Below are 24,579 nucleotides of genomic sequence, written 5' to 3'. Positions count from 1 at the left end.
ATATTTTATTTTTTAAAACGAATGATCATAAAAGTTTAAAAACGATTATTATAAAAGCAATATTAATATTTCTCTCTTTTCTTAAAATGTCTCATCTAGGAATTCGAAATATATAAAAAAATTGGAATTTATCATTCCCTTTGTGCTTATTTAATTAATTAAAATGGAATTTTATGTATTTCTGTAGCACATATCTTTTTAAACTTTATTAAAATATTAAAAGTCGTATAAGATTTTAAATTTCAATACATCTCCAAAAATAAAAATATTAAACAATTTGTTGTAATTAAAATACGTAATGATATTTAATTCATTAATATAATAATAATAATATATTATTTATATTATTTATAATTTAATAAAAGTGAAAAAACTTTATTTATTTTATCAAATATTTTGTTACTACTTTTGTTAAGGCAAGAGAATTTTTTTAATTTTGGATATATGTAAAAATTTTTTAATAGTATCGATTAAATTCAAGAAAATTCAAGGAGAATGGCACGTCAATGTATGTCTGATTACGATGAATTCGAACTGGAACCAGATCAGCTTATAAAATTTGCGAAAATTCGAGCGATTGTTCTGCGGATTCTGGGTCAAGTACTATACCGCGGCGAGTCTCGAACCTTGTTTCTCATACCTGGCAAGGTTACCGAGATCGCGGCCGGATTCTAATAAAAGTTTGGCGAACTTTCAGCCATTAGGAATCATTACTAACCGCTTTTGTTCGTCGTACGGGCGAACATTTTGTTAAATACTTAATAGAGAATCTCTTTTGATTCTGATATTTATTATGAAAATTTTGAAAATCGTTATGTAACCTAACCTTCGTAAATGATCGGTTCCTTCTCGCGAAAGTATGTGAGGGCTGGAAAGTTCTTGATGCCATATTGCTTGGCCAGTCGTTTATCGTTGATCTTGACGAAGTCGACACCGAAATGATCCGTGTCATCGTCAATCTTCTCCAGCTCGGCCAACACTTTGTCGCATGTCGTGCAACTTCTCGCATCTGAAAGATACAATATTGTAGTTAAATTTAAATACAAATCATAATAATTCGAGGGTCGCTCGAATAAAAATAATAAATAAATAATAAATAATAAATAAAAAATAAAAAATAAAAAATAATAAATAAAATAATAAAAATAAAAAATATTTATTTATTTATTTTTTTAATTGTATTATATCAAAACCTTTATCAAACAATTAATCAAGATATCAAATTATCAAAGTTACGTATAGAAATATAATAATACGATTTCGAATACATTCGACATAAGCAAATAATTCAATAGAATATTTACAATTTCACTCAACGAAGAGCAATATATCAATATATCAATATATCAATATTCCATCAAGAATTTTACTTCGAATGGAAAGAGACAACGATCAGTTCCTCGCGAAGTCCTTGGGTTACCGTGCCTCGCGTTACAGAAGAAGGAAAATTAATCCTTTGCGCGTGAAGTTTTATGCTTATCGCCGCACTGGGTTGGCAGTTCTAAGCGTTCTTGGCCGGCTTCGAATCATTCCGCTCGCCCTTGCACGGGCCAGCCGCGCGGGTGTTGGGTTACAATCATTGGATATGGGTACCAAGGTGTTCCACCGTGATTTCTCCATCGATTCTCCGCCGATTTCCACGCTTTGACGGATCTGGATCACGGATACAAACGAATCGGATCGAAGCGAAGAGAAACGCGCGAACGAAGAACAGCGGGCGAACAGGTGGACGTCGCCATTTTTGGCGACCATGTCCTCAGAATAGAGCCACAATGGCTGTGAGAGGTGGATTCGACTCTCTTCTTCACTCTTTCTCTTTCTTTGCCGCTTCCTCTCGTACCTACCGCTTGGTACCGGTGTTCGATTCTATTTTTGCATGGCTACCAGGAGTTTTGTAAAGCAACAGAGAAAAAGCAAAGTTATCTTTATTTTTTCTTCTGCGACTTATCCACCCTATGCACGTTCGCCTGTTCGCTTTCGTTTCTTTATTTATTTTCGTATACGCGTGATTTATTTGTTTCCTTCGTCTTCTTCTTCTTCTTCTTGTTTTGAATTTCTTTTTTTTTCATGACGATGTCTTTGAGACGGTTTAAGGGTTAATTTCAGGCACTTCCATAGAGTGGAGTTGAAGAAAGAGAGGAAAAGAGAACAAGCGAGAACGTTGAAAAACGTGTGCCAGTTAAATTGGATCGATTCCACTGGCTTTGTGTTCGTGATGGTGGAAAATTGGGAGAGATTATACGGTAATAATTAGGATAATGATTTCCTGGCTGGAAAATTTTTTGTTTCGAGAGAACAACAAATTTGTTGTTCGTCGAGATAAAGGATATTTAGAAACATTTATTTTACGTCAGCAAAATGAATTTTTTATTTTTTTTATTTTTTAATTACTTAAAATTGACAATTAATATATTTTCAATCAAACTTAAAGGTTAAATTTTTATCGATTAAATGATCGAATATGAAAAAATATATATATATTTATTCTAAATCTAATTATTTAGAATTTTTTACATTCAATTTTAAATGATTGATAATATGATTTGAGTTACTAATTGAAAGAAGATATTCATTCAATGAATATATCTACTCCAGAGATTATTAATAAAATTCTATTAATGAGTAGATAATAATCTTCACAATAATTCTTTGCCGGATACAAAATCGATTCTCAAACTCATCTTCCCGGTGGAGCAGAGAGCAAACAAATATAAATAGAGCGACACAAAACAATTCTATTTTTATTTCCTATCGTGTCCACCCACTCGTTCCACTCTTAAACGGATCGTCGAATTGGGAACGAAAAATAAGCGATACGCCCTGAACCCGATTTCACGCTTACCCTTTCGATCATCATGGTTCACTCGTCGTATATGATTCGTTTATACTATCCTGGATATTTCACTGATATAGCTTTTTTTCCTTTCCTTTGCTTGGATCATCAAAGGAAATTGGAGAAAGCAAAAAATTTTTTAATTTTCTAATATATTAATTATTTCTATTTTTATTTTTCGAAAGCATGATTATTTTTGCGAATCATCTTGTATTTTCTCTAACAATATTTCAAAAATTATTTAATCTTTGTTGCTAAATTATTCAGTTTTTATTTATTGAACTTTCATTATTCAATATCTTATAACTTATAAAGTTCAATATCTTTCCAGTTTCAATTTTCCATTATTTTTTAGTTTTTCAACTTTTTAATATTTTCCATCCTTTTTATTTTTAGCTATTTTTCAATATTTAATAAATTAAATTAAAATGTAAATGTTCAAATTCTATTCTTAACTTTCAACCCCTAAATTTCTAGGTATCATGTTCTAATTTTTCTCTCAACATTTATAAAATTAAAAAAAAAGAATACGACCACGATTTTTAAATAAAAATAGACAAATGCATCAGAACTCTAATCCCTTTTAAACAATACATCACTTTCTAATCTCCAGTTTGAAATCTCTCTCTTCTGAAACGAGGCACTCGTTCGAATCACAGTGGCTGTCTATCATCATTTGTCTTGTCTAATCGGCGTCTAGAACAAGGCGCCTGACAGAAGCACATCGATTTAAATAACTCTAGCAAGAAATCACTCGTTGATATAAATGAGAGCATTTAGATGAAAAAAAAAAATCAGAATTATACTATTTTTTTCTAATAATGAAAAATATTTGTCTTTATTTTCTTAATTTTCTAGACTTTACATGCAAAATATAAATTTTTGAAATAACTTAAAAAATAATATCCCAACTTTTTGTTTTCTTTAAACATATTTTTAAATGTATTTCTTACTTTTTACTTTTTAATTCTTGTTTTTATTATATTACCAATATTATTTTCTCCTTATATCATAAATTTATTGTTATATTAAAATAAGTATTGTAATATCACAATGTTTACAATGTTTAAACAAGCAAATTAGAAATTTTTCTAATATAATTTTCCATCTTAATCTATTTTCATCTAAAATTATTTTTACATAATAAGAAATATTATTTCTGGAAACAAAAAATAAATTATTCTAAACAAAAATTGATAAGAAATCGACAAAAATTATAATTTTTAATCAACTTGCAGTACTTGAAAAGATTTACTGATTAAATTTAGGTTAAATTGCGAGCAATGCAATTTTTATTCGTTATTAGGAATCACGAATAATAAAAAGAAATTTTATTCCTACGTTTATATTATTTACCTTATGTCATCTACTCGGTCTTGATTTCTAGTGAAAAGATATTTGATATAATTTTGTTCGATCCGCGTATCGATCTTCTTCGACGTTTCAAGGTGGCGAAATCGTTGAGATACTTAAATGTGCGCGCGCGTTTATTCGAAAAGGCAGCCCCTGCTGGTTGAGAAAGAGAGACGACGAGATCGAACGATGGCCAGTGCCTAGTTTACGAGCCACTAAAAATACGAGAACGAACGGCCTCGCCGTCTATTACAACGTTTTACTTGCCTATGTTTCGTCTTCTCGCGAAAATTTTTCGCTTCGGGGATGTTAAAGGGAAAAGATAAACGGGCGAAGAAAATTAGGATGGAACGAATATTCGTTTAAAAAGAAAATATCAAAAGAAAAGTAATTTGAAACGGGAGACTTTGAATTGGATTAAGGACAAAGGAAAGAAAATCACTAATAAATGATAATAAATTCATTTTCTGGAAAAAGAAGCAGAAAATTGGAGAAAAAGAGTTGGAAGTAGTAAAACATAAAAGATTCAAAGATCTTCCTAGAGCAACAAAAGAATATTATTATATGATTGTTACAAATTTTATTAATATTTGAATTTCGATTCAAATTTATTTTTTTAAGAAAAAATATAAGAAAATTAAAAGAGAACAGATAAAAAAAAATATATATATAATGTTACATACAATTACATACAATTTTGAATTGAACGCAAATTCGTTATTTAAAAAGAAATATAAAAAAACTTGAGAAAAAGTGAAAAGTAAAAAATATGAAGATCTTCTTAGATAGGAGATAAATAAAATTTAAAAATATTCGTTGTTAAGGGTAGCAAAGGATAGATAAAATTTTGAATTCATGTATCATCAATGATTTAAAAATGGAAAAATTGAAAAAGAAGAGATGACAAGGAGTAAAAGTGTACAGAAAATTTTAAGTCCCTTTTGATAATGATTTTTTTTATGCACGAGAGAGGGAGCATCGCTCAGTGGATGGTTTTATTTATACCGGAAGAAGCATTCGAATCAGAAGCATATCTTCAGGGTCCCAGTCCGCCTCTAAAGATAGCCACTCAATCGGCCGTATTTCTTGTCTCGTTCTAGACGCGTGGGTCGTGATTGTGTTGGTATTAGTGAGATTCGGCAGCGTGAACCAACGATTTGGGACATTGCGTGGGTGCTGCAGCTCAGGTACAACTCGTGCACGATCTTCGTACACCATTATTGTTCCAGCACGTTCATCGATGATTTTTCTTCGATGAGCTATTAATGCACGTGTAAAACACGCTTTATTTATCCTCTCTGAATTAAAATTCTGGCTAGAAGGTGATCTCTGATTTTTTTTTTTAAAGATCGAATTAAATACATTGTAAAAATTGATATTGAAAGATTTATGTGCTTTTGAAATATATACGATAATTAACATATCAAAAGAGGTTTTATAGTTTTAAAAAAGTTCTTTCTAAAAATCTTTTTTTAATTGATCTTTCAAAATTTTTGGTTAAGCAAAATTAAAGAATTATGAAATGTGAATTAGAAAGCTTGATGGCCAAGGTTATAAATTCTGTGGCAAAGTGCAGTGACCTATATGGCGATATTACTAATAATTGTTGTTCTTTTTATAGATATCTTTGCAAATTTTATGGTAAAGTTTGTTGCATTTCTATGTTCTATTACTGTGTTAATCTATTATTGTCTATTTGTTTTCTTGATAAGTGGCTTCCTGTGAATATTTCCATTGAATATTTTACGTGCCTGTAAACCTACAATTTTATTGCCGTCTTGCACTTGCAAACGTTAAATAAACTTGAAGAATCATAAATGAATCGAACAAACGTGAAATTGCGTTTTTTCAATATATTTCAATAAAAAATCCTAATGAAATATTTTCGGTATTTTGTCGTCTTTTTTACAAAATAATTCACCATTTTTACAAAATAATTCAAATAATTTCAGCATTCTTAAAAAAAAAAAGTATCTAAATTTACTTTTAACAAACCAAATTTCTTTTTCAATTCTACATGTTTAATATTCTAAAGCTTTCATAAATCAACGTAATGATTTAAAAAGAATAATTCTGAACAGAATGATTATTTTTAAAGAAATTTCAAGGTAATGACAAAAAGTACTCTCTTCGAGAATGGCTATAATGTTGTAACAAAAAAAAAAGAAAAAGAAAATGTAACATGCGGTTAGCTTATGATTAAAGTAGCGACGACGTGCTCAAGCAAACATACTACCGGCCATCTACTCCTGAATAAACAACCTATAGTATCGAGTGTATATATATCCGAGCAACGCGAATAGTTGGCAGAGAATCAGCAGTGCTTATCACTGAATTAGCAATTTTCTCATTCTCACTTTTTCCTGGCAAACCGATAATTAAATTAAGCCATGGACAGGTGGCCAAGAAGTTTTCAGATATTTCATCTTTTATCTTTCAAATTTTCTTTGAACAAGTAACAATACCTTTGTCATATTTAATATTGTTTCTTAATATTTTTTTTTAAAAAATTATTATTTACGTGAGAAATTTAAAAAATTTTTAAACATTAATGTTCAATTGTTCGGTGTAAATTTTTTTATTATTTTCGATGTAAAAATATTTGTTTTCCAGTCTGATATTCTGATATCAAATTAATATTTAATTTTCTTTCTTTTTCACGGACAAAAGAATGCAATTCGCGGTGAAAATATCCTTTCGAACGTTTCTCGTTGCCAAATCTCGCAGATGTGGAAAATTATCGAAGTACCCCTCGAAACAATTTTAGATTCTGAACTTCGAAAGATGCATTTTGTTTCCCTCCTTTGTAACGATCACGGCCTTGGAATCGATAACCTAACCTCAAACGTGTAAACGCGCGAAAATTTAAACCTCGCACGTTCCGCAATCGTAAATCCATGCGTTCAAGGATATAATATTTCCACAGTTTTCAATTTACCATTTCAATTTTACGTTTGTAGCTAATGAGAGTGAAATTCGAGACGATAGTTAAACCAGTTGCACGCGGCTGAGAAAACGGAACAGTTTATTAGTGGAACGAAAGCTATAGCGAAGCCATTTTCCTCGACGAACAGTATTTCTAAGCCAATGTTATGTATTTCTGGTTTCACCTTTCCTTCTCTTTTCAATGGATTCTTATTAAGTCACGATGAACAACACTGTATGTGAACAAACTGTAAATCACGGTTTACACAGGGATGAAACGTTTACGCGTAAAATACCACTCTGTTGAGCGATTTTCAAGCCGATTAAAGGGTAATTGTTCGATGTCCATGACACGATAGAAACGAGGGAATATGGTTGGACAAGAAATTCTCTCCTTAATTGACCGAGCGGAAAGAGCTCGTCTTTTAGGAAGCTCGAAACGAGGAGAGAACATCTGGAAATATACACTTGAGAAGATCGTGTCTTCTTGTTACATCTTTTGATTCTTTTGGAATCGTCTGTAAGCTTTGAAAATATTTTCATTGCCGAAGGTATATAAAGTATGGATGACGGTATATAAAGTTTGAGTTTAGTTTGAAGTTTAGTTAACATTGAACATTGTTAAATTATTTTATTTTTGAATTTTGACACATTGAAATTTCTTGGATTTTTTTTTATATAAAATTGGAATTTTATTGTTATTGAATTATTTTAATAGAATTTTGTAATATTGAAATTTTAAATATCATTAAGTTTAATCTAGAATTTTTAAAAAATAATATTGAGATTTGTTGTTGAATCTTGTTAAATTTTTTGACTTAGAATTTTGAATTATTGGAATTTTGAGTTGTGGAATTTAGATTTGAACACTATTAAATTATATTTTAATTTAAAATTTTGAAATATTAGATTATTGAATTATTAAATTACTTTGATAAATTTTTGAAATATCTAATGTTAGATTATTTTAATATAAATATTTTGATGAGACTTTAGTTATAAATACTTTAAAAAATATTGAAAATCTGATTGTACAATATATTTTCATAAATAAAATGACCAAATCTACTCTTCAATAGCAGATACATAGTTTTAAAATTTCAATTAAATTGGCAAACTGAACCTCTTTGTAATTACATTTGCTATAAAATAAATATCTTTTAATATAAAAATACTTTAAATATTTTTTAATATAAATTAATAATATATACATCAATTAATTTAACTTTTTTAATTATGAATTCATTAATAAACACATGAACATTTTTTTCTCTTTTCTTTCTTCCATTTTCCTTTCTTCTTTCTCTCCTTAGAATTATCTTTCATTGTTCTTCTTATACATTTATCGAGAGAAATTAATCAATATCATTAACATTTCACCAAACAGTTTTTAATAACTTTTATTAAAAGACTTCAATAATTCTCCAACATTAAAATCCAAAGAAACAATTCTATTAAAAATCTATTAAAAATCACAAGCGAAATTAATTCTGTTCAAAATCTCTTTTAAACCAATCTAAAGATTTTTCGAATTTTGTAAGTTTCAAAGATTCTTTTGTTATCGACACGAAGAGCGTGAAAACTTTGAAAATCAAAAGAAAAATTTATACTTAAAACACGAATTTTTAATTTCAGACCTCATACTTTTATATATTGATAATTTTCAACACTAATAGACTTCTAGTTCAAGGATTAAAAACAGAATAGAACCAAATAGACCCTCCGAGTTGGAAAGATCTTTTGCAGAAAAAATTGGGATTCGCGCAAAGAAGTCGCGAGGACACGAAATGGCTGGAAATAGGTGCACTTCTCGAGCTCGTGATCCGAGTCTTCGCGACGAGTCTGCTCGAAAAACTCATCGCCATCTTGATCTTTCTCCGAACCCCTTTATACGATGCTTAAAATCTAGACGTTGAATTCTCGATTCGCTCGATCGAGGCACAGGTGAACCGAGGTGGATCTTAGGTGCAGGGTGGTCGAGGACGATATGTTTTCAGGCGAGACGATAGCGAGAGGCTTGGCGGCAAGCGCTAAAATAACTCGAACGTGTGCTAAAAGCGGCGGCTACCGGAGCGCCGGCCTTGCTACGGCAAGCTTGAAGAGGTGTCTCTTCCCTGCCGATCGACCAGAACCCCGGCCAATGGAGTGTTTCTATAAAAATGCTCGAAATAAATAATTTTCGCGTGTCCATGATCGAGGTGGGAAAGGGGTGGAGCGTGAGAAAGATTTCTCTCGAAGGACTATTTTTACAGGAGGGCAGAGGAGAGAAGAGGCGAGAAGAGGGCGCAAACGAAACGTTTCTCTCGCTTCACACTGGTGTATTTTCAGAGTAACTTCGTTACGTCACGGAACGATGTCGAGGATGGTTGAGGAAAGAAGTGGAGAGAAACCTTTTTCAGAATGATACGAATATAATGTAGATTTATTATTAAAGTTCGGGATCCAGTTGTGGATTAGATTAAATTGAAGACACAAAGAATTTTTATGATTCAAAGAAAGATATTTTGTCAATTGTTAAAAAATAATTCTTTAATAATACAATATAAAGAAAAATAATTTAATCGTATAAGTTGAATAAAAAAGAAATTAAAATTGGCGAATTAGATTGTTGACAAGCTGAATGATGAAAAACACAATAAAAATTTCTATAATTCAGAGAAAAATAATTTATGACAGTGCCAAAATTTCTATCTCTTAAAAAAAAAAGTTAATTAACAATTCCTTCTTTCAATCTTAATACAAAAAAATATTGCAATCATAAGCCTTTTAACAAGCTTTCAACAGGTCTCTAAATCATTGATCTTCGAGCCAACATAAATTCCCTCATATTTCTTCTTTTCTTCGCTGACAATATAATTTCCTTCCAACTAAATAAGTCCTATTTTCCAAAGATAATGCTACTGATTAAAAATCGAACAAGTAATTAGCGAATAGATAACAAGGAGGGAGTTAAAGACAAATATAAAGGGAAAGGATTTAATAAGCGATAATGATTAATAAACAACTGATTCGTCGAAGTGACTTCCTCCTCTTGGCACAGGGTCGATACAGCCGTCCGAAGCTGTTTCGGCGTGGATGGTTGCTGTTGGTTATTTCGTCCGTCTTCTAGCATGTTAGCCATTACGTCAGACGGTATTATGAAAACGTGATTCAGGGGAAAATCGCGAGCGGAATGCAGCTTACGTGACAGACACGAGTATATGCCAGGAACAGGTTGTCAAGAGAGAAAGAGGAAGACGACCCATGGCCCGTTGACTTCGAAAGATCTTAGCCCTTATTAGACCAGGTGTTGGTTTATCTTTACACGTGACGCTTTGCCCGTCATGCTCCACTTTGCCGTTTTTCCGCGCCATTTGACTCTGATCGCCTCGTTTCGATTCACGCTGGATGAATCGAGGATCTTGGAATTTAAAACTGTTGCGGAGAGGATTAGCCGGGTGATTTGAGCAAATTATAGGGCGGAGAAAGGTAAATCGATAATTCTCGAGAAATCAACCTTCTATAATTTGGATTTCTATTTTGAACCTACACCTATATAAAAATTATCGCCATTATTTTTAGATGAATCATTATCTTTATCTCGCGATTTGAGGAAAGTTGAGAGAAACATTACGATTTGGCAATTGCATTTTTGTATTTTTTAAAAAAATGTTTCGTTTATTTGTTATTTTATTATCATATTTTATTATTTTATTATGTTGTTTTTATATAAAGAAATATAAAGAATGTAAAGAACGAAATACATTTGTGAAATTGTCTTGAACATTTTATCATATTAATAAAACTTATATTTTACATATATTTCAATTATATTTAATCAATCTTTAGTTTAAACTGATTCAAGATTTAAATTTAATCTCAATCTAATTTTTATTAATTTTTATCAATCTTTCCTTCCTTTTTCTTTTAAACATCCGAATCAATATCGATTAAATTTCCATTCCCTATATACGTTCTTTTAAAAATAATTTTAAAAAATTCCTCGACCAGTTAATTTTCATCGTCTAGCGCGTTGCACGCGAGCTACATCTATTGAATTAAATAAACAGCTGGCAATGCGTCTCGATATTCCACGACCGCCATCAGTGTGCGTCAACGATGTTGAGTCAGTGGCCGCAGTATTTCCTGTATTGGAGCAATAAAATTACAGCCAGACTAACTTCTTGAGTTCCCTTCGATTCTCACCAAGCTCTATGTCCATTCTTAATTTGAATTTCTCGTATGCCTTCCACTTCTGCTCTCACAATATCGATATGTTAATTGAATTTAATTATATTATAACTTACGTAGACAATATTTCTTCGTCTCTATTTTTTAAAAAAAGAATTTTAGATATGTATTTTCATAGTGTTTTAAAATCGTATTAATGGTATAATTATTAGCGATAATTTTATAGGGAATTTGATAGGGTAATTTAATATTAATGAAATTGCAATGATTTTTTTGAACATTGTATAATAAATGAATATTTATGAGTTCGTAATTATGGCCAATTCTAAGATTATTATTTTGTTATTTATATTCGAGGTTTTGAACAAGATTTTCTTTTCAATTTATTATATTATATGTATTAGAAAACCTCACAAAACTTTATACTCATCTATGCATTGTGCCAACTAGTTTCACGCACACACACTGTTTATATCCAACGATTCGATGCTTCGATACAGCCTTTACGCATTATACCAAGGCGTGGCTTCTATATTTACGCGTTTAACTACAATTTTAAACGAATCCGTGATTAATGCCTTCTTCAAACTTCCATCTCATTTAGAGTCCGCAGACGTCTAAATTTATGTTCCTGCGTAACATGTCAACACGAGATTTTTACCTTAGAGATATCACAATCGCTGAATCATCCGTTTATTCGATTGAAAATACTCCCCGTAGAACGTTGCAATTTGAAATTTTATTTAAATCATCTCACATCTCGGGGACAATTCGTAATTTCATTTAAATTCTACGAATGATTTAATCTGTTCATATTCTGATAAATGTTTCATTGTGCCAAGGTGTTACCAGTTTCTATATTTACGTATCCAAAATTGTATAGAATCAACAATCTCGTTCGACGTCTCTTGTTACATTTTATCACAATTATTGTTGCTTCTTTGACATTTGGACGGTTGAAAATAACGTTGAACGAAATGACGTAACGAAGTCGAATGAATCGCAACGAAAAGGAGAAACGATAAAGCGAAATCACACCGACCTATTGCACCAATTATTGCACGCCCGCAAACGTTCACGAAGGCTTGCGTTTACCTCGAGACGGCTTGTCCTACTGAGCGGACCGGCCACTTGGCAAAGGGAGAGAATTTAATACCTGTTAATTGTCATGCGAATGTAATTCGCGTGCATAACATGTATATTATACACAGAGTGTCTTAAGACGAGTGATTTAATCAGAAGATTATTTCATTAAATCCAAAAATTTTTGAGCCCTACTTTTTTTCTTTTTTCACGTTCGAATATATGCAAAGTAAAAGTCATTCAATCCTTTGTTGGATAGAAATATAAAATAGTTGAAGATAATTTTACAGAGAAAAATAAATTTTTGAAAATATAGTATTGAAATATTTTCGAGAGATGTCTATTCGAAATAGACTTCTAATCTTTCAACAAATATTGTATCAACTATTAACTTATTAGTTGTTTTAATTGAAACGTGCCACGTGCGCTCGATAAATTTTCAAAATTGATTAAAATTAATTCTAAATCCCTTCTTTTAGATTTATTTTTACACACGAAAACAACAACGAATTTTCTGAGATATTTTATATTTACGTTCCACGTCGATACGAAATTCAAATTTCAAAAGCGAGGAAATATCTTTGAATTTCACATTTCTTGACTTCTTCGAAAAATTTATTTTCTCGTCTTAAATGTTACCCTCGTTCATCCTGGAGAATGATCGGAGGGGAAAAAGATCGAGGAGAAGATCAACGAGATTGGTATGTTTGTAGAGAAACAGAGGCGTCAATCTCCTGCTGGGGGATTTATTTATAACGCGCGAACGCGCGTCTCCGCCTTGGTACATTAAACCGTGCCCATATTGACGTCTCACTTGTCGTCTTTTGCAAGCAAAACGATCTCAATGACGAATCGCGTGCTGCAGTTCTGGCTTTCATCGACACCCACTACTGCACCGCCGCGGATTATGTAATTTCTCGAAGAAGGAGAAGAGGAACAAGGCGAGGAGGACGCGTAGAAACGTGGGAAGGGTGGAAGAGGTTTCTCGTAGCCAAGAAAATTCTACGAATATTCCTGCGATGAATCCGATTAATTCTATCCGATCTTTAAATAGCATGTTCAATTATTTTCCTCTAATTACAATTTAATAATAATATTACCGTTTGATTCCTATTGATAAATTACGATTTCAAATATCCTTTCAGATTACTCGGCGCGATCTCTCGTCGAGGAATTCAGGTTTTAACCCAGATTTCTTTTAGAAGACGCGAAAAACTTGGAAAGGTGGTGGAGGAGAATCGAGAGCCAGCAGAGTCGGTGAACCGAAAGGAATGCAAGAGTGAAAATGGTGAGACGGAGCGATTGAGATGAAGAGGGGGAAGAAAAGTAAGGTGCCCCTAAGAATTTGATGACAGTATCAGAGCAAAGAGTCTATCGAAACGAAATTACATAATCGACACGTGTCAATGGATGTCGTCTCTCTTCTACATTTCCTGAATTTATTTTTGCGATCAATTGTTAGAATGCGTTTTCATACCCGTTAATCTGTTAATTTTTGACGGGTAAAATTTGATTTTTATTCGAATTTTGTTTAAACATGAATAAAGTGCTTGAAAAGATTCTTGTTGAACATTTGTTAATTTTGTGTTTGTAATTTCAAATTATAAATATAATTTCAACGAATAGGAAAATTTTTACATCACAAATCCAAAAATTGAGAGAATTTTTCGATACAAAAACTGCAATTGTCATCGCTATTTCGATCCATCTAACCTCAACTATGAGAAAATAATACCTAAGTTACATGCTTAATTCTCAAAACGAATTACATCACAGGTCAGAAGACAGAAATCGTGAGAATAGCAATCAACGTCGTTCACCCGATTCATCCCTTCCTTAAAGAACCATCCATCTACTCTCATCTCTTCTCTTAAAAAAAAGAAAACTATCGAATTATACACCAAACCCAGAAATCGAGAAGACAATCTTAAAAACGAAGAATAAGAACCGCGGCCATCATTATCATCACCATTTTGATTCTAACCACTCTTCGCCAAAGAGTCGGAATCTTCGCAAGATCCTGATCCACCTGATCCAGAAGAGATTAGAAAATTCTCCCGATGGAAGATACACTTACACCAGTACACGGCAACAAAGTCCTTCTCGTTGAGGAGCCGCTCGAGTTGCTTCGCGTTAACTTCCTCGATGACAGGCTCGGTCTCCTTGTGGCCTCCCTTGGGCCGGGATGGCTCGTCAGATTTCGCTTTCGCGACGGCGTCCACGGTGGCCAGGAGGGCGCATAACACAGCGACCACACCGAGAAGGACGATCGTCTTCGCGTATCCTCCCATCGTCGTTGGCCCGCAGGTAGTACTCCTCCTTCGTCTCCGCCAGCACCACCACCACCGGCCGAACCGTACCGTCGAAACGTCGTTCGCCGTCGACATCGCCGCACTGACTGGCACATCGGCTATTTTTGATTTTTCGGACAGCGCCGCAAGAAACCGACGACGACGGCCACGCCACGGCATCGTCGCCGCCGTTCTCAGCTTCCTCGCGCCATCCCCTGACGAGAGCGAACAGGAGGAAGCGAACACCTCGACGTGGAAAGCACAGCTTTCCTTCTCTGTATCCAATGGTGAACTTGAATGGTTTTGGTTTCTCAATTGACAATTTGGAGTATTTAGTTGCTATCCATATTTTTTGAGATTCTTGTTATTCTTTTTTTGTAGTGAGAGAATCATGGGAGGATCTGGTTGGATGGTGAACTTGCATGAGAGAATCATGGAATGATCTGGTTGGATGATGAATTTGCATGATTGGTTCACGTTTTCGTTGGCGGTTTGGAGTAGTTTAGTTGCTAGCTGCACTTTTCTTGTTTCTTTTTGTAACGAGGAAAGAACTGGAGGATCTGGTTGGAGGTCTGAATGAAATTATGAGAATTTTCCTTCTTCTGGTATTTGATAAAATCTTGCATGATTTGTATTTTTATTGGCACTATTTGCGATGGTTTGCGATGGTTTGTTGAGGTTCTTCTTTGTTTTTGCAGTGAGAGAACAGAAGTTTTCGATTGGCCTGCTGGGGACCAGTGAGAGATTTCCTTCTTGCATCTGGTGAACTTGCATGATTTTTGTTTTTATTGGCAACTTGGAGTATTTATAATTTTTGAAGTTTTTCTTTCTTTTTGTAATGAGGGAATCATGATATAGGTGGATTTTCTGTTTGCTGTTGGAGAGAGCTTTTTCTTCTTGTATTTGATAGTTTGTTTTTATTGGAGATTATAGAGTATTTATAAATAGTTGATCTATTCTTTGCTTGAATCTTCTTTCGATGAATAGCTTCTTTTCTTCTCGCGTTGAGAGAATTTTTAGTGGATTCTTGATTCCTCATGCGTTGGAAGTTTCTGCGGTGATTTATCTCTCTTCTTGCCTTAAATCTTTTGATTAGTGAAGATGAAAATTTAGATGATTAATAGAATGTGATCTAAAATATAAATCCTTGACTATTTATAATGAGACAATTTCTGCTGGATCTTTGTGTCCTTCTGCATTAAGAGATTCAACGATAACAACGATTTTCTTCTTTCGATATATTTTTGAAGATGCTATTTTTCCATTAGAAATTTTGTAGATAAATTAATTGATTTTTGATTCCTTCTATGTTGAAGGTTTCTATAATGATTACTGAAAATAAAAGTTTAAATAATTCATGATTTTAAAATATAAGTATATCAAACATAAAATGAACATTTATGATCATTTATGGTTGAAGATTTATCAACGAAATATCAATTTTTGAAGAAATTATTAAGTATATTTTTGTATCGATTTAACATTAATTGTGATATAATGAAATTATTGTGATCTAATGAAACTATTTATGAGAGCTTTGAAGTTTTTAAGAATTCTATAATTTTTAATTTAAATATTTTAATATCAATATGTAAAGTGAGACATATAAATATTTCGACTTGATGATAGAAAAAAATGTATCAAATTAAACATGTATAGTGTCAAGAAACACATAATTTGATGAAGAGAAACAAATAATTTTTAAACAATTTTAATTAGATGGAAGAATAAAAATCATATGAAGATCAATTTCGATTTTTTAACTTCGAATTTTTTTTGTAATAATATATTTCTTTGCATAATTTAAAAAAAAAAGATCTCTGTGCGTTTACCTATTAAAAATCGATATATATATATTAAATTATGTATCTCTCAATCATGTAAGTTTGATCTGACACATTTTTCTTTTATCATTAATACAGCCAAGATATTCAAGTAGCTTGTTTTAGATGCCTCGTGCAATGTATATATGAGTAAAAGTGAGTGAATACTTGCGTGAGAATGAAATTAAATAAACCAGTTTTCATTGTAAACAGTGTTTGAATTCAGTCATGTTAATATGATCTTCGAATAATATTACATAAATAATAATATAATTAAAAGTTATAAAATTCTAAAAGGTAAATCTTTAGAAAAATAATATTTTATATCATTCATTAAATTTAATTTTTTAAAATGAGTAAGTAATAAATCTAATTTCTAAAATATTTTGAGATTCAATATTTTTAAGAAAACTTATGAATTTTTACTTCCATCAGTAATTATGTGTTTAGCAATATCAATTCACTCTTTATTAAAATTAACCATATCTTTATAATCTACTTAATCTTTTTTCTTAGTTGAACATTGTTATAGATACCAATTTTCTTTTTTTGAATTGAATCATCATTTCTGTCATTGATGAAATTTTTTAAATCACAATCTCTGAAATATCACACTATATTTACACTGATTTCCATTGGTCTTATATATATGAATCTCATTAATACCTCTATTCAAATATCACAGAATTTTTAAAAGAATTTAAAATCACTTTGAAAATCTCATTTCTTTATTAACTAATACTATTATTATTAATCACTTGTCAATTTTGGTTTTAATAAAATATTAAAATATCCTTGAATATTATTAACTTATAATTGATTAATTTCCATAGTCTATGTGAATCCTCTTATTAATAGTTCATTCAAAGCAATTAAATAATTGGGTAAAAAAAATTTTAAATTCTTATTCTAAATTCAACCATTGTTTCTGGTTTGTCATTTGGAAAAATTGCTAAATCATTTTGCATATCTAATGATTAGATAAATCCTTTATTACTTACAATCTCTTTATTGATTAAAAATTATTTATTCTACTGTGTTCGAAATTTTACGTTAGATTTCTTAACTATGAAAAGATTGATTTTATGAATTGATCAATTTATTTTTCTTTTCATTGGTCTTCCATTATATATATATATATCTTCCATATTCAAATAATGTTTCTTCAAAAACAGATTAATAGTTATTAATCAGCTTTTTCTCTTCAAAATTTCTAAAAATTCTTCTCTCTAAAATACTAATCATATAAAATTGAAAAATCAAATATATGTCTAATTATGAAATTTAGATATGTAAATGTTATCAAATTATATTGAAAAATGATTTCTATCAACTCTGTTACAAATTATATTATATATATATGCTGAATGACTTTTCAAATTACATTATCTTTCAGTTTGTAAAATAATAAATAAAATATACATTCTTGAATGTGTTGATCGCTATTATGTAAGTTATGAAAGTATTACTTATTAATATATTCGATAATCCAGCTTTTGAACATCTTTCACGTGAAAAATAATTGATTTGATATCGCATTTTATACCAAATAATAATATATCGATAATAATTAATATTGAAAAAAACGCAAAGAGATATAAAGAGCTTTGATTTAATCTCTCTTTTATCTCTTCTATCTCTCTCAAATCATTGCAATAATATCGAAATTTTTATAATTCCACAATTTTACAATTATCTCTGTCCTTATAAATTATGAAATTTCTTCTTTAATTCCATTTCATTCTTAAAAAAAGAACAAAGAAAAAAGAAAAATTAAATTCAACATTTTATCATTATTATCAACATTTATAATCATTAATCATTAAGATTGATTATAAGTATTGTAAATAAATTTAATAAATTTAATATCTGTTATCTATTACAAACAAAATCGTATCTTCGAACAAATTGTAATCCTAACATGCAAATAAATTGATCGATCTTTGCATCATTTGCATCTTCGATTTCTTCGTATTTTATTCAGGCGATCGATATCTTCGAAAAATTTTCAGATTATTAAAAAATTGACAATGATATTTTAAGATCCAATGTTAAATGACTCGCTCAGTATGTATATATAGTAAATATGTATGCTTGCACGATTATGCTAAGACAGGTAGTTGATCAGCGGCTTCGGTGCAGGACGGTATACCATGACAGTCACTGATCGAAAGTCGCGAATCGTTATAGTAGGGGGTGGTTTGGTGCGTGTTTCGATAATTTTTCACGAAACGAGATGATTTTAAAATTTGTTAAAAGAACTTTAAATCAAACAATATCGAATCAAGATTTCAAAGGTTATTAAAAATAGTGAAGTTTCGATTTTTTTAGGTCGGTTCTTTGGCAGCTTGCTTTTTTGCGAAAAGGGGTCATTCCGTGTCTATTTATGAATATCGTCCAGGTGAATTTTTCGATTGGAGAATTAATTCAATTATTTTCTTTTTATTTGTTTATTCAATTTTTTAACGTAATAATCAATATGTATTATTTTATTTTATATGGAATTTTTATTAAATTCTAGTTCAGATGACTTAAAAACTTGAAATTGAAATTTTTTTTTTTATGTATTTTTTACACATTTTGAAAGGATGAAAAGAGTGTTTCAAATATATTTACTTTATTTTTTTGAAAAAATATACAAGATAGAAGGAAATTCGCAAGAAGTATATGTAAAAATTTTTATGTAATATGAATACAAAAATTCCGTGGTCACATTCGTTTCAGATATCAGAACAGAGGATTGTTGGGGTCAGAGCATTGACTTGGCTCTGTCAGTCAGAGGGCGGGAAGCTTTAAGGGCAGTTGGCCTTGAGGAGGTTGTGGTCGATCATCATGGTATTGCTATGCGTGGTAGAATGATACACAATAAGAATGGATCGCTCAAAGAAATACTTTACGATGGTGTGAATCAAAATGTGAGTGATTTTACAATACTTCGATTTCTTTTTTTTTCTTTCTTGATTCCAAAAGAAAATCGAGTAAAAAATACAAAGTTTTTTTGCTACTTTCATTCTCATTTTTACAGTGTATTTATTCAGTTACCAGACGATATCTAAACATTGTTCTACTAAATGGTGAGTAAAATTACTCTGCAACAATATTATTAGAATTTTTTCTCTCATATTTTAGTCTTTCCATTGTTTTATCTCAGAAATTACAATTTAATTATCTGATAATGAAGACAAAATATAAAATAATTTACATATACTCTAATTTTATTTTTATTCACTTATAGTGAAAATAAATTAAATATGTATAATTTTTCAATATTTTTCAATATTTATCATAGTACCAATTATTAATTAACATATAAATTAGTTGAAGAATCTTTTTAAAGAAGAGATCTAATAAATCTTTTTTTATTAAATCATACTATTTCTCATTGAGAGAAATTAAAAAATTTTACATTAAATTATCTCGATAAAATTGAAAATTGAACGTATTCGAGATCCTTTTATGCTGAAGAATAAAAAAATGGCCACTGAATATCCGATGACACGGTAGTGCGTGAAGCCACAAGAATTCGAGCGTGTCGTATTTCTTTCTACCACTAGCTTATGCTTCTTACGATCTTCTATGCACTCGTATACTTTGGTGCCATTTTAATCCGATCTACGTCTATTTGCGCATGAAAGTTTTGTTATAAGCTGATGCGTACATACAAGCGTTTTCGAAGGATTTATTAAGTTTCAGTTCAATCCTGGAGGCATTAAATACATTTCATTGTTAGATTGATCTTATTAAAAAAGTAATATAGAAATGGTTTATAAAGAATTTTTCTTTTAATTTAAGGAATAATTGTATGGAAAAAGGCATTTTTAATTCTATTTTTGAAAAGATTGAAACAAATTATTGCTTAAATTTTTTATTCTAATCTCTATAATCACAATGTAGAATGTTTGAAAGTGTATAAATTTTTTCAAACTTTTATTTATTAAATAAAATATGTGCCAAATATAATAATTGCTATTGATAATTTAAAGTTGAATATACTTTGATTGCAAAAATAATTTAAAATTTAATTTAAATATAGTAGTAGTAAAAATGAGATAATTCAAATATCAATTAGTTTTAATTTCTTTTCTTGTCTTTGACGAATTTTTAATAGGTCTAATTCTATGGTCAAAAAGTTTTTGTCTTCTTTTTGTCGATTTTTAATATAATTTTAATGTAATTTAAAAAATGAAAAAAAATGGACATTAAATAATGATTTACACTTGTAAATCTTTTTTCCAAAAAGTTTCATAATTTATTTATTTATTTTTTGATTTCATATGACAAAGGATCAAAAGTAAAAAGAAAATGTTACACTTATCTTAAATCACTTTTTTCGTTTTTCGGGGATTTTATATCGAAAACACAGCTGCCGAGAAATATTCCGAAGTAAGTCTCCATTTCAACAAAAAAGTCGTGGATGCGGATTTAGATGATGGAAAGTTGACGATATTGGAGTAAGAATTAATAATTAAAACAATTCGAAAAATATATTTTCATATAATTTCGTATAACGTTTGTTGAATTTTTTAGCACGAGAACTCGAAAGATAGAGAAAGTGGAAGCTGATTTAATAATAGGAGCCGATGGTGCTTACTCGATCATCAGAAGAACAATGGCGAAGAAGCCGCGGTTCAACTGTAGTCAAACTTATATTGAACATGGCTATCTTGAATTATTCGTCCCTTCTGGAAAAAATAATGAGGTAAAAGTCTTTCTTTAAAAGTTTAAGATGAAAATTAGTTTTCTCATAATTTTAATGAATGTTGTAAGAACACTATTTTGAATAATTCTTTTCTTTGCGTATTGCCTTAGTTTTTAAATTATTAGTTATTAAAATTATTATATATAGTTTTTAAATTATATATAAACTTCGATACTATTGTATTGAATTTTCATCTATTTGTACAAACATAGTAATAAATATTATTATATGTATATCTATAGTAAGGCATTTAGGCTCTTTTTTGAAAGAGAGAGAAAAAAAAATTACAGTTAAAGTAAATTTAATTGTTAATATAATTCTCATTATATTACATTACATACATTAGAAAAGAAATTTTAAAAAAAAACTTCGTTCAAATTTATAAAGAAGGAGAGTTTTGAACTTACCTATTATATAATTGCCAATCACTTTTAATAATCATATATTAATATATAGACAAAATTCAATAGTAAATTAATAAGTTTCTTGCGAATAATTAAAGTCAATTATTAGTTATATATAAAGAAAAGAGACTCTTTACAATATATTTTAAGCTCATTGAGATTTTTGAGGAGGAATTAATCAGTAGATTGGTCAATTTTTAAAAATTTTTACGATAAATAATACTTATTTTTAAATTTGCATTTAAATGTTTATTCTTTTTTTTTTTAATCTGATAAATTTCATAGATATCAATCTCAGCTATGATTAATTAAAGAAACAAAATATTATTCGATTGATTAGAATTTCGTAGGGATTATTTTTATCTTTTATTTTTGTATGAGATTATTTTTAAATCTATCTATTTTTAAATCAGTGATAAAAATTGATTTCTGCTTATTCATTGATATATATAAACCACACATATATAAGATATAAATTCTATAATTAATAATAATTCTATAATTCTTGTTAGATGAAGCGAGATAGAAACTTTTCTGTCCCTTACATTGCTATTTTTATCTTGCTTTATCTAATACAAAATTTAATATTTAATTAAAATTTAATATAATAAATAATAAGTCTCAATTGATATTTTTTTATTATTTTTTATGTTTGTTTTGATCTCTAGAAATATTTTGCATATCAAAATCTTAAAATAATAAAATAAAATAAACATTTTTTAAAATATTGAAATCTATTGGATTTTAAGTTTATGATGAGTAACAAGCATCTTCATATTTGGCCACGAGGAGAATTCATGATGATAGCTTTGCCCAACGACAACTGTACTTTTACTGTTAATTTATTCGCCCCTTTCTTAACTTTGGACAAGCTAAAAACACCTCAGGATCTTTTGAGTTTCTGTGAAGAATATTTTCCTGATCTAGTGGAATTAATTGGAAGGCAGAAGTTGGTTAAAGATTATTTCGAAAGGGAACCAAAACCTCTGATTTCTATCAAGGTAATTTCAATCAAAATTTTTATTGATCGATGGATAAAATATAATTGAAAAATATTTAAAAAAAAATTTCACTTACAACGAATTCTCGACTAATCAAATTGTTTATAAAATTTATCTCAATCATTCAAGATCTTTATCTAAAATTTTGATTATTCTGGATTTTTTTATTATATAATACCAAAATTCCTTTCTATTTTTATAATTAATATTTTTCTTCATTTATTCAGTATTTTTTGAAACTGATAGACAAACATATAATTAATATACAAAATGTATATTAAATAATTATAATTCAATTGTAAGCGAATGTTCAAAATATAAAAATGAGTTATAAAAGAAAATAATAAAAATAAAAAATATAAAAAAATGTATTTCTAATTATTTCTTTTCGATTATCCGGGATGTTTGTTGTTTCGTTTGAGCCAGTTAATTGGAATCCTTTATTTTAAAAGTTTTATTATTATTTATTATTATTTAAAAGAAAAAGAAATAATATAAAAAAGAAATAATTAAATTATTTTAAAAAATTAAACATATTACTTTTGTAAACTAATATCATCAAAATTTTATTAAATTCTATTAAAATGTTTAGATCATGTTTTACTATTAATTAACAAAGAGAAAGGAAATGATTGAAGAAGACTACTTCCAAAAAAAACCCAATTATAAATTCTGAAGTTTTTTTTAAGTTCTTTTAAATTTCTTTAAAATGTTTATTTATTTAGCATTCATTTTATTGTATTAAAATTTTATAAAAATATTATATTTATTATTAATTGATGAAGAGGAATTTTTTTTAAAATTATTTTGGAAAAAAAATAAAATTACTAAATTATAAAGTTCTATTAATTTACAGATAAATACTACGTTTGAATATGAAAAATTTATGTGATAGAAATTAAAAAATTTTCAAATAAAGATAATGATAAATAATAAGTAATAAAAATAATTATTAAATTTTAATTCATGATTAAACTATTTTCTTATTTCTTACAAACATTTATAGTGCAAACCTTATCATGTTGGAAAAACGACCCTTCTTCTTGGGGATGCTGCTCACGCTATGGTGCCTTTCTATGCCCAAGGAATGAACACGGTAAGTTTCACTCGATCGATTGAACGATTTCACGTCTTTTTGCTCGTCAGAAAATTACCTTTCACGATTATCTCCTTGTACAATTTAGATGTCCATAATTATTTTCGATTCCACAGTTATTTTTGTAATTCATTTTATCATATATCAGGGTTTCGAGGATGTTTTACTTCTGGACGAGTTAATGGAACGTTATAACTCGGATTTCAGCAAAATTCTTCCAAAATTCTCGGAATTAAGATGCGAAGATGCACATGCCATTTGCGACCTTGCTATGTACAATTACGTCGAGGTAATTTTATTAATCTTTTATTAAATCTTTATCGAAGTTAGAATTAAATAAAAATTAATGATTATTATAACATTAAAAATTGAAAAAAAAATATAAAATGTTATAATTCACGCAAAGAATTTTGGGAAAAATTTTCAAATAAGGAATCATTTCATTTTTAAAAATACAGATATAAAAATAAATTTTTTCATAAATTTTAAATATTATCAACATAATACTACTACTATTACTAACAAACTTAATATAAAATTTTCTAGATGAGAGATTTGGTGAGGAAGAAATCTTTCCTCGTTCGAAAATATATAGACACGTTTCTCTATAAACGAATTCCAAAAACATGGATACCTCTCTACAGTACAATACACTTCTCGAGAATGAGGTTTCGCGATTGCATCGCGAACAAGCAGTGGCAGGATAAGGTGGGTCGAAACATTATGAAGAAAATCAACAATCGAATAAGAATTATTCAAAATGTACTCGAACAATTATCTTTTTACAGGTATTACGCAGAACCGCTTGGTGCACGATATTCTTAATCATAGCTATATTAATGGCGTCTTTCATCGAAGTATCCGCAAAGAAAAGTATTTTGTATTAAATTTTAATACAGAT

General features: G+C 29.5%; 2 protein-coding genes across 9 annotated transcripts in view; one reads left to right on the top strand and one right to left on the bottom strand.

Annotated features, from left to right (window-relative positions):
• LOC122717427 overlaps positions 1-14,808 on the bottom strand; it is a 41,918-nt gene extending 27,110 nt beyond the window's left edge. For 3 of the 4 annotated variants that reach the window (XM_043941470.1, XM_043941472.1, XM_043941469.1), the window contains exons 1-2: positions 14,442-14,808; positions 827-1,009 (exon numbers count right to left, since the gene is read on the bottom strand). In XM_043941470.1, coding sequence (XP_043797405.1) covers positions 827-1,009; positions 14,442-14,751 — 493 coding nt within the window. In that variant the 5' untranslated portion in view covers positions 14,752-14,808. The remainder of the gene's footprint in view (positions 1-826; positions 1,010-14,441) is intronic. The other variant, XM_043941468.1, reaches the window with a different exon arrangement.
• Positions 7,153-24,572, top strand: LOC122717429 (kynurenine 3-monooxygenase). Of its 5 annotated transcripts, none has more exons than XR_006347209.1 (11): positions 18,628-18,682; positions 18,810-18,879; positions 19,203-19,393; positions 19,504-19,552; positions 20,842-20,929; positions 21,006-21,177; positions 22,331-22,582; positions 23,589-23,678; positions 23,886-23,967; positions 24,225-24,386; positions 24,467-24,572. XR_006347209.1 is itself a non-coding variant. In XM_043941476.1 (11 exons), exons 1-11 carry the CDS (start codon positions 18,632-18,634, stop codon positions 24,563-24,565), a joined length of 1,365 nt encoding a protein of 454 aa, XP_043797411.1. In that variant the 5' UTR covers positions 18,628-18,631; the 3' UTR covers positions 24,566-24,572. The 5 variants fall into 5 exon arrangements, 4 of the variants coding, with proteins under 4 accessions (XP_043797412.1, XP_043797411.1, XP_043797410.1 ...); XM_043941476.1 differs by having other exon boundaries at positions 23,827-23,967; XM_043941477.1 differs by lacking the exon at positions 18,628-18,682 and adding an exon at positions 7,153-7,275 and having other exon boundaries at positions 23,827-23,967; positions 24,225-24,562.
• The last annotated feature ends 7 nt before the right edge of the window (positions 24,573-24,579 follow it).

The sequence above is a fragment of the Apis laboriosa genome, unplaced genomic scaffold, assembly GCF_014066325.1.
Source record: "Apis laboriosa isolate Shangri-la unplaced genomic scaffold, ASM1406632v1 scaffold50_cov145, whole genome shotgun sequence".
NCBI classification, from domain to species: domain Eukaryota; kingdom Metazoa; phylum Arthropoda; class Insecta; order Hymenoptera; family Apidae; genus Apis; species Apis laboriosa.
The sequence above is the reverse complement of the archived record's forward strand: the minus strand, read 5'-3'. Positions and strand labels throughout refer to the sequence as shown.